This window comes from Heloderma suspectum, chromosome 6 (genome assembly GCF_057233095.1).
Source record: "Heloderma suspectum isolate Gila_16-S chromosome 6, 16-S_ref, whole genome shotgun sequence".
Lineage (NCBI taxonomy): Eukaryota > Metazoa > Chordata > Lepidosauria > Squamata > Helodermatidae > Heloderma > Heloderma suspectum.
The window spans coordinates 114711023-114721980 of record NC_139463.1 but is presented as its reverse complement, the minus strand read 5'-3'; the positions used below and the strand labels follow the sequence as shown (position 1 = coordinate 114721980).

The following is a 10958-nucleotide window of genomic DNA, read 5'->3' as shown; positions in this document are numbered from 1 at the left end:
GAAGCTCTCTACATAGGCTACATAAATACTATCACGAAAAATTAGATGGCTAACTTCACCATTGCTTCAGTCTGCTTTTGAAGAGATGAATTATGTGGCCAGGTCATGTTCAGGTAGAATGGGAGACAATGTGACCCAGATTGGTTTCTTATATGAATTTCTTTTATCAAAGGGTGATGACGTGGCCAAATCGGTCATAAAGCAGAGGATAGCATCATGGCAAGTGGATGCAGCCAACGTGGCTAATTGGAGATCAAATAAAATATATGCTGGATTGCCAACTACATTTAATCAGGTGACACAATATCTGGCCAACCAGGTAAGTCCCTATACATTACGGCCTGTTATGACTAAATGTCGACTGAACTGTATTCCCTTCAGGGAAGGAGATGGAAATTTCAAAAGCTGCCCAGGCCATATTGGCTATGTCTGTTCAGCTGTAAGACAGTAGAAGATAGAATTCACTTTCTGCTAGAATGTATAGAAATATGATTTGAGACTCAAATATATTCTTCGACTCGTAAAGAAAAAGAGGTTGGAAACATGAAGGGATAAGGTACAGATGTTATTAAATAGACTGGATTATTATGCTGCTTTTAGAAAGGCAAAATATATTAATTCTGCTCTGCAAGTGACACAAGGGGCTTTGAATTCAAACCCGGAAATTTTGTTTGCTTCAATGTATGACAAGCCAAGATGGTTTGGCCTTCAGTTTTAAATAGTAAATTTTGAGGGTTGTTGTATTTCTGAATATAAGCAGTGACTGTATGTTAGTCAAATATGTCTTAGTCTCTTGGACTGATTTACTCTTTTGCAAATGACAGGTTGTCCACGAATTGAAATTGAACAGAATAGGATTTGCATTACTTTTATCTTTTTCTACAGGAAACCATGAAGATCAATGAAACCACAAACTCTTATTTATATCCTTCTACAGATTAGCTTCTCTCTGTTGTTCAGCTCAGGTCTCAGCACAATAATGTAGCATTTGGGGGAAAATATGCAGCACAGTAACCCAGTGCTAGAGGCCAAGATGGAGAAAACTTCAACAGCCACCATGTACTTCCCTCTTGTGCTCTGATAGGTTGGAAGAAAGGACAGCCACACACTGCAAAAGACCAACATGCTGAAGGTGATGAACTTGGCTTCATTAAAACTGTCAGGCAACTTCCTGGCCAGGAAGGCCACAGTGAAGCTGACAGCGGCCAAGAGGCCCATGTAGCCCAAGACACAAGAGAACATGAGGACTGACCCTTCATTACACAACAGGACAATTTCTTCAGTCATAGAGTGCATGTCCAAATCTGGGAATGGGGGAGATATTGCTAGCCACAGAGCACAGATCCCTGCTTGAATACTGGAGCATGAGATGACAATGGAATATGCCAGCCTTTTCCCCACCCATTTCCTCATCTGGGATCCTGGTTTGGTAGCCATGAATGCCAGAACCACAGATACAGTTTTGGCCAAGATGGTTGAGAGCGATACAGAGAAAATGATGCCAAAAGCCGTTTGTCGAAGAAGGCAGGTCACCTGATGAGGCTTTCCAATGAACAGGAAGGAAGAGAGGAAACACAAGAGGAGGGAGATGAGGAGAATGTAGGTGAGGTTTCGGTTGTTTGCTTTGACTATGGCAGTGTCCCGGTGCCTAATGAAGATGCCAAGCACCAGAGCTGTGATGAGAGACAATAGAAGTGCAGAAGAAATTGAGGCAATGGCCAGTGTCTCTTTAAAAGCGAGGAAATTTGGAATCTTAGGAATGCAATCGTCGTGGAATTTGTTTGGATAATAACTGTCTGGACAACTGACACAAGTTTCCACATCTGAGGAACAAACATATATTAATGTATAAAAACCAAAAGAAATATATTCTCACGATTAAGGCAGCTGTACCAGACATTCTGCTAACACCCAGTATTTTATTGTTTACAATAGGAGGATGCATAAACCTCCATACAATGTGCTTCATACAATGTGCTTCTATGCTATTTGCGTTATTTTCTTATTTTCACCTTATTTTCACCGTCTTAGTCTACGTAAATGTTTACGTAGACTAAGACGTGCCAAAATAAGGAACGCAAATGGCGGTGCCCATGGGCGCCGCCATTTGCATAACCGTGCTTTTTTTTCTTCTTTTAAATCAGCCGTGATAGGCTATGTAAACATTTACATAGCCTATCACAGTGTTTTTTAAAAATCTAGCTGTGATAGTCTATGTAAATCTTTACGTAGCCTATCACGTTTTTTTGTTTGTTTGTTTTTTAACTGGAAATGGCGGCAGCAGCAGCTGGTCAGAAGACTGGCTGCCGCCGCCGCCGAACCACTGCCGAACTGCCACTGGAGCCACCACCACCAGGAAGATTCGCCGAAGGTAAGTCCCATCCTGGGGGGGGCGAGGGGGCAGACCGTTTCGCCACCGATTTCGGGGGACTGAATGCGCTGGCATTCGGCCTCCCCGAGATTCGTGGTGAAATTCTCTGACATCCCTAAGTAACAGTCAGCAGTTTCAGTGCAGGTTCAAGGGGAAGATAACCAGATCTCAAAATTGGATGACTATCTTGAGGCCCCTTTAAAGGAGAAGGGAGGCTTCCTCAGACCTGCTCCCTCAAAGACAAGAGGCTCAAGGGAATAGTGAAAGGACCTCCATGTGAGGCATGGCCAACTCACTGACACAAGAATGCAAGACCTGGGCATGGGAATGAGGTCAGCAGAATTTCTTCCACAGATCCATGTGAGGGCCATGAGGGAACATTGCTATGTGTTAGACTAGACATAGGCCTGGAGCTGGGGAGCTTGCTCAGAAGAGGCTGAATTAGAAGGACAAAGCTTCAGTACTATAGAACAATAGAGCACTCCCATTGGAGGGAGGGAGTTTCTTATTATGTTTACTTTCATACTGTGGCAATCTCCAGCAAAACTGTTGCTCATTTGAAACTCCCCAAACACTTCCTTTGGGGTGCAGGTGCAAACACCTTCTTTAATCTCTTCTCCACAAAGGCCAGGAATGTTAATACCATTAAAGGAAAGTCATTTTTTATCTTCCTGCTCACACAGGAGAAGCTATGACTACTTCAGAATTCCCTGGTAACTTGACTTTTATTAATGCTAAAATGTGTTAGCTATGTTTCTAAAACGGTTTCCCTCAAGAGGGCAAGAGGAAATTTCATTAAAATCATATGTATCCATTTGATCTTTAAATGAAGAGTTCAGTGCACAATCTATAGCATGTTCAAATCTCTCAAAAATGTAATTGACAACAAAAGATGGGGAAGGGTTGCTTGCAAATAAAATGCATCTTGTTATCATATGTCCTACCATTCTGGTTTGAGAACATCCCATCTGGACATGGAGCACAATCATAGCAGCAAAATTTCTCCCCCTCTTTCTTTTTCTTGCTGTAACCAGGAGGGCAGTTGTCAGTACAATGAGAAAGTGGTGGCACCTATTCGAAGAGCTTAGTATTAAGAAAGGTTTGAGGAATTCATTTCACATCAGAGAATGCACCAGTAAACAGGAAGGCCCATGATCCTTAACAGATTTCACATGAAGTGCCAACTTCTCCTATGAACTCCAGAAGATTACAATTTCCATTCCTCGTCTGATCAATGATACAACTAGCTTGGATTCCATTTAGCACCATTAACTAGATCCATATCTCAGAATTCAAATGAAAGTAATGATGGGCAACATGATCTTTTCTTCCTTCCACACCTTTTTCTTACAGTAACCAAGATTGCAGGAGACATTAGACAGAGAAAGGGCTGGCACCAGTCCAAAATTACTGCAAGACCATAGTATAAAAGGAACATTTGGAGAATCCATCACACCTTCAGATCTTCTACCAGTCAACACAAAGGCCGATGACATGGAATGTTAGTTGTCTAAGTGCATAGGTGGTAAATTGTACAAGTTGTACAAAGCATCTAGAAGATTTGAATTCCCATTCTTAGGCTGGCTCAGATTTCTCATGAAAGTAATGATGGGCAACAGTGTGATGTAGTGGTTGGAGTGTTGGACTGGGAGTTGGGAGATTGGGGTTCTAGTCCTCACTCAGCTATGGAAGCTCACTGGGAGACTTTGGGCCAGTCACAGACTCTCAGCCCAACCCACCTCACAGGGTTGTTGTTGTGAGGATAAAATGGAGGAGGAGGATTATGTACACTGCCTGGGTTCCTTAAAGAGGAAGAAAGGTGGGATACAAATTAATAAATCAATAAACAAATCTCTCCTTTGTTAGCCACTAGACCATCTTGGTCAGTACATGTCCCATCTAGATATTGCAATTTTGTTATCTTGTCGATTTTTATGTGGAATACCCACTATCCCTATTTCAATGTACTCCTTCAAAAAGCGATGTTCCCTCTTTCTCAAAACCGTATTGCAGTGAATTTTAAATTAATGATGCATTTTCTAAAGAATGGCAGTCGTTTCCCTACCTGGGTCAGGTCTCTGTGCCATTTGATCCTGTCCTCATGAATGGTGGCCCCTTTTCCTGGAGGAGCGTGAGGATCCAGCTTTCCCACTTTGACCCTGACGTAGGACTGATTTGGGAAGGTGACGATGTTTGTAATATCGAATCCCCCCTCAAATTCTCCATGTTCATTAATTGTAATCTCATCTCCAGCACTGTTGTTGAATGAGGTTGTCTGAATCAGTGAGTGGAGCTGTTTGGAGAGAAAAAGAGAATCTGATGGTCTATCAAGTTGTGTAATATTCTCATTCAGATTGTTCAAATAGCCTACCATGAATGGGGGAATATCTTCATTTTGGTAGTAGATATAGGGAAAGACTGATAAATAATCAGTCACTGTAAACTCAACAAGTGAAGGTGTTGCAAGGAGAACTTTGGAAAATATATGTCTTGGGAAAAATGGGAAAGTATGCAATACTTACATTTGTAGTTTTCTTTACAAATTTAAGGTCACCCTGTTGCTTTAGGATAGCCATTCCCAAGTTGTTGACCTTCAGGTGTTTTGGACCTCAGCTCCCATCAGCCCCACGTATCAAGGCCAATGGTCAGGAATGCTGGTAATTGCAGATCAACATTTCTGAAGGCACCAGGTTGGGGAAGGCTGCTCAATGAACATAAAATATAGAACATATAAATCGGTTTGCCCATCAAATTATCATCACAATTGAACACGTTTAGAAGTAAATTCAGTAGATTTGTAATTCTTGCCTTGATAAAGGATATTTTAATATTCATTATACCAAACATGATAAGTTCATGAGCAAAGGAAGTTCTACATAATATCACTTAGGTTCCTATTTTATGTCTGACCAAAGGGAACTTCAACAAATAGCTCCTGAAACATCTGAATCATGGAAGAGACCAGAAGAAGCAGGAGGATCGGAGGCACGGGAAGACTAGTTGACAGCATCTGTTCATGTTTTCAAGCAAGTTTAGGGAAATTCCTAAACCTTTTCGTGTTTGTAGGGCAGAGCTTGGGGAAATCTGATCTGGAGGAAAAGCTACTGAGATCTGTTTTAAATGGGGAATATTCTCTCACCTATTGGGAATGTTAAGCAACCATATTGCAATAGTTAACCATATTTAACAACAATATGCTGACAAACACAGAAACTGAAGCTGTGAAGGATGTACATACATTCTCATCTATGTTCTGATATGGCAACTTTATTAAAATGTTGGGAATCTGAGAATCGCTTGGAGCATCCCTCAATGTCTATCAGTAAACGCTACATGAGATGAAGAAATTTAAGAAGGAATGGAAGAATTTATGATGCTGAGAATCTTACAGAGAGGTTTTTAAAAAATCCCCCCCCCAATGAATTCATTACTCTCAGAAATATTGCTTCTCTAGCTTGGGGAAATCTGATCTGGAGGAAAAGCTACTGAGATCTGATTTAACTGGGGAATATTCTCTCCCTTATTAGGAAGGTTAAGCAACCATATTGCCACATTTTCCCATAATGACTACAACAAGCCAACAAACACAGAAACGCAACTGCGAGGGATGCACATTAATGTTCATGAACTTCATCCATGTTCTGATATGGTGACTTTATTGAAAAGTTGGGAATCTTGGCATCACTTGGAGCATCCCTAAATGTCTATCATTAAAAGATACATTAGATCAATAAGTTTAATTAGGAAAGGAAGAATTTATGATGCTGGGAATCTTGCAGAGAGGTTTTTAAAACATCAACCCTCTCATGTATTCATTACTTTCAGAAATGTTGCTTCTCTAGCTTCCACAGCAAAGTTTTATTGCATGGTTTTTAGAAATTATTTGTGGGGGGGGGATGAAGGCTGGGTTGCAACATATAAACTCTTCAGTATTGAGTCTTCAATATTTTATTTGTCCATTCAACCAGATTTTTTGTTACTATGTAAATTTGTTCAATTTTTCCAGTTTTTCAGAAAAAAACAAAACAAAAACATCCCTCGAGGAAAAACAAAACAAAACAGTACATAACTCGTTCTCCCCTGAATGTTTTCTGCTTGGTTTCCAGGACTTAACATCTCTAGTCTGGATACAACCCTCTGCCTGTCTGCTGTTCACATTTGGCAAGGAAGGGAAGAAAACTGAGAAGATGAGCAAGACATCTTGGGTGCTTTGTAGAGATTGAGAGCTAAACACTGTGCTACGTTTCAATGGATGGTGTCTGTATCTGTGTCCAGTTTTTATTGGAACCACCACAAGAGGAGAGGAAGTTTAATACTTCTCTCCCCAGATGCAGGTTCATCCCCTTTGTACTTATGGAATATGGATAAAAGCACCGTATTGGCACAATTTCCTTTAAGCTGAGTCCTAAAGCTGTGGTGTGGGTGTGGGGGTTCAGAGAGAGATAATCGGTAAAATCATGGTCTGGGAGGGAAGTATGAACCATACCATTCCTGCATAGGGAGTTCTAATAAATGTAAGTCCCCAACCCTGACGATAAGAAAAGGAAAAGAGATAGGTGTTAGCTATACCATTAATGGAACAGCGTTTAGCATTTAGAGGCAATAAGGACACTGACTACTGCATGTCACACCATTGTCCAGTATCTAGACCATGACGTTTGACTTCCATCAGTAAGCACAGGTTACCTGCCAGGGTTCTACACTATGAGTCTGAGGAGACAGTCTGACTGTGCTCTCCATTGTTCTGTGGTTGACTTTAGCCAAGTAGATGGTGTGCAAGGCATGGGCCACAGTGTAGACAGCGTTGTAGATACTGTAGCTGTGGCCGGTCATGCTCATTTCAAAAACAACCCCAGGAAGGCTTTCCAGCATCTCCTCTCCAGTACATTTTCGACCTGTGTGACTCATAATTGAGTTTGAAAGTGAACACACAAATGCTTGCTCCCAGAAATTTTGAACAAAACCATCTTCATTTGCCCAGGAAGGATTGACAAGCTCAACAAATTCTGGGAAGTCTTGAAGCTCCCTTGATGGAATTGTAAAGGAGATAGCACCATGGAACATTTGTACATCAAATCCAGCAGCTAGCATAAAGCGATTTAATTGGAATTCAATTTGGGCTGTTGTTATCCATACTTTTGCTGCAAAGAACCTCCCCTTATACTGAGAAAATATTAGTGGAATTATCCTGCTTCCATATATAAAAATTTCCAGCCATATAATGGCTGGAGGTTCTCCATATATTACAACTGCATTAGCTTTGCTCTCCATAATATTTGTGAAAAGCTTCCATTTGTCAGACATGATTTGTTGCATATCAAATATAAACAGATTTTTTTCAACTGTTTCTTTGAATGCAGAACAGATTTTGTTCTGGAAAAGCAGGGGCTCCATGGTGTGCAAAAAATGCTCTCCACCCTCATCGTCCGTAGCCAAGAGTCCAACCCAGTTCCATCTGAAATGCCAAAATAACTGGACAAGTCCTTGGTATTGAAGTTCTTCCTTGGGGGCCATGGAATAAAAAGAAGGGAAATTGGCTTGATCATTCACTGCTGGCTCAAAGGAGCCATATGAAACCTAAAAAGGAGAAAGGAAAAGAAGGAAAAGAAGGAAAGCAAGGAAAGCAAAAGAAAGACAGCAACAGACATTTCAGAATGGGAGCAGGGATATCTGATGGTCCCTTCACTCATTAAAGGGGAACCCCAAAATGAACTGTTCAGCAATTATATGCCTCTAAATTCTATTGCTTACGAAAATGACACCTGTTAAGCTAACAACCTTGTTCATGTGCAGATTTGGCGAGGGTGGTTAGGCTAGCCATGGTACGTGGTGGTTATGACTAACCACCGTGAGTGCTACTGCCACATATGCAGCTAACCAAATTCTGCAACATGGTTAGACTAACCATTCTCTAGCCACCCTCCCCCCTGCAGGACCCTGCAGTCCTCCAGGAATGCATCCCAGCAGCCTTGGTTCTTGCCATGGCCATTTCAGCATTTGGTGCTGGCAGCGATCTCCCCTCAAAATCAGAAGGGATGGTGCTTGTGGGAGAAGGACCATGCCCATCGTGGCGGCAGCCCAGGGCACAAGCAGGCAAGAGCCACCGCTCTATGGGCACTTTTCTGCTGGCACAGATGTGGATTGGCAGCTATGCCATGTGTTGCTAGGCATATCTTCACCATAGAGACTTGCCACTCTGGCTAGATGGACTTCTCCTTCTTTGGCCGCTCTTGTTGTGGAGCACTATGTTAGCTGCAAATATATCAGACGTCGTCACACTAAGCCATGGTAGATCCCACTAACCATCTTGCCACAAGTATTGAGTGAGTGTGGTTAGTCCCTGGTTAATAACCCCTATGGTTGGGTCTGACCTTTGTTCAGATGTCACCCTAAACCACCTTGGTTAGATGAAAACTCCTAACCATCAGGGCTGAGCATGAAATCTGAACAGGGTCAATAACTTGAAAATTTGTATCCATGAACTTGCCAATGAGGCCGACAATTGTGAATAGTGATCTGATAACCGTGTCATCAGTAGCAAGTTTAAAAGTGCTGAGAATTAGCACATTTGTTGTGTTTACTGCAGTAGATACAGCTTGGCACATGATATATTTCTTTCAAAGTTTTCTGGAAGCTACTGGTGCCTGGTATTCAAGCTTGTTGAAGAGCTGTGTCTTTCATTGGTATGGTGAAGGTCTAAGCAGTGGGCCAAACTGAGTGATTTTTTTTTGCCCCATGAAAGCCTACAGCAGTAACTACTGGCAAAGTTGTGTTGGAGCTGATCAGTTTCACACTGAAATTCGAATACTGCAAGCACTCAAACTTATGAGAGAAATTCTTTTAGACAGGATTTCTCCTACAAGGCCTATTCCCTTCCATTATGCAATGTGACATCACAAGGTTAGACTACATGTTACTACATGGACTGGAAACCGTGTGTGTGTGTGCGGCGGGGGGAGGGGTTAGGGAGACTGTAATCCTTCTCCTCCTCCCCCTCCTCCTCCTCCCATTCTGTGGTCCCAATATGGAGTACCGAAAAGGTATCTTGCTGTATTGTAAATAGTAGGCAAAGTGTTCAAGCCTCCACCCCAGTGTCCTGATCCATATTAGCTTCCAGTGCTTACTTTTGAGGAAACCAAAGAAAAAATCTACATCTTTAAATTAACATGTAACTTGACCCTAGGGCAGTTTGGGGATGGAATTCACAAACATCAAGAACAGGGCCTCACACCACCTCTCTGAAAGCTGAAATGATGCACAAGGTCCCCAATTCCAGCTTTCCATTTCCATGTGGGGCTCATGTGGGGGGGAAAGATAAGGATTTGGGCTCATGGCTGACTGGTTTTCCCTGAAGGCAGAAAGTGTGAGGCCCAAATCCTCCTGTATGTTAACACGTGTTCATCAATTCACACAAATGCAAGTTTCATTTAGGGGTGTATGAAACCCCGCTTACCTAGCTCTGCCGTGTTCCGCAGGTGGGGGAAGGCGATCCATTCATCCCCCTGGAATACTCAACAGGGGGGATGCAGTCCATTCCTCTCCCCCGGAATCCTGCCCAGCCAGCTCCGCTCCGCGGCCAGGCTGCGGAGCTGCCAGCTGAGCCAACCCACAGTGGGGCCTCCAGCTGCTGCCGGGCTGCTGTGGATGCAAATTGCATCCTGTGTAGCAGACGCCATTTGCATCCCTACGCAAGCCCGTGATAGGCTACGTAAATATTTACGTAGCCTATCATGGCTAAAGCAGGGACGCAAATGGCTGGAGCTGCAGCCACAACCGGAGCTGTAGCCAGGTAGGCTCTGTTTCGTTAGGCTTTCGCGGGGTGGTGGGGCGGGGGGCTCTGTTCCTCCATGGATTCCGGTGGGCTAAATTCACTGGAATTCGGCCCCACTGGGATCCATGGTGGAATTCTTTAACATCCCTAGTTTCATTCAACCCAGATTAAGGTATAGACATCATTTGTAGCGTTGATTTAGTAGGATGCTTATACCTATGCAAACAGATGCCCACTAAATTAGAGGGGAACTTCTGAGAGTGCCACATCCAGAGGTTTGTCTCAGGAGCATCTGTAACATTTGTTTGTTTAGTACATTTATATCATGCCCAATAACCAAAGGTGTCTGGGAGGTGCAGAACAATTAAAAGCACAAAATACTAGGGATGTCAGAGAATTCCACGATGAATCTCGGTGAGGTGAATGCCCGTGCCCCCGAAATCCATCGTGGAATGACCTGCCACCCCCGCCCCCCGCGTATCCCCCCCGGGATGAGACCTACCTGGGACGGATGTTCCGGACAGCAGTGGCTCCAGTGGCGGCTTCAGTGGCGGCGGCGGCTGGTCTCCTGACCGGCTGCCACCACCACCATTTGCAGTCTGGTCTTTTTCTTTTTATTTCCCCCATATACATGATTGGCTATATAAAAACCTACGTAGCCTATCACGTCTGGGTTTAAAAAACAAACAAACACAAATGACACCCACTATGCTATTTGTGTTCCCCTTTCTTTTCTTCATCTTAGTCTACGTAAATATTGATGTAGACTAAGATGGCGAAAAATAAGGAACGCAAATGATGGTGGCCGTAGCCACC

General features: G+C 43.0%; 1 protein-coding gene across 1 annotated transcript; it reads right to left on the bottom strand.

Moving 5' to 3' along the window:
- Nucleotides 1–921: 921 nt before the first annotated feature.
- On the bottom strand, nucleotides 922–7885 carry LOC146342632 (vomeronasal type-2 receptor 26-like). The gene is made up of 4 exons (XM_084807948.1): nucleotides 7058–7885; nucleotides 4437–4664; nucleotides 3316–3442; nucleotides 922–1823 (listed from the first exon to the last, which is right to left on the bottom strand). The coding sequence occupies exons 1-4, from the start codon at nucleotides 7883–7885 to the stop codon at nucleotides 922–924; spliced, it is 2085 nt and encodes a 694-aa protein (XP_084664074.1).
- Nucleotides 7886–10958: the final 3073 nt, after the last annotated feature.

What these genes read in the sequence shown, in the direction of transcription:
- LOC146342632 (XM_084807948.1), bottom strand. Translation starts at nt 7,885, where the DNA reads ATGGCCCCCAAGGAAGAACTTCAATACCAAGGACTTGTCCAGTTATTT. An exon ending in GGCACAGAGACCTGACCCAG is followed by an intron (nt 3,443 to 4,436) that starts GTAGGGAAACGA and finishes CTCTTCGAATAG; the next exon opens with GTGCCACCACTTTCTCATTG. An exon ending in GATGTTCTCAAACCAGAATG is followed by an intron (nt 1,824 to 3,315) that starts GTAGGACATATG and finishes TTTGTTCCTCAG; the next exon opens with ATGTGGAAACTTGTGTCAGT.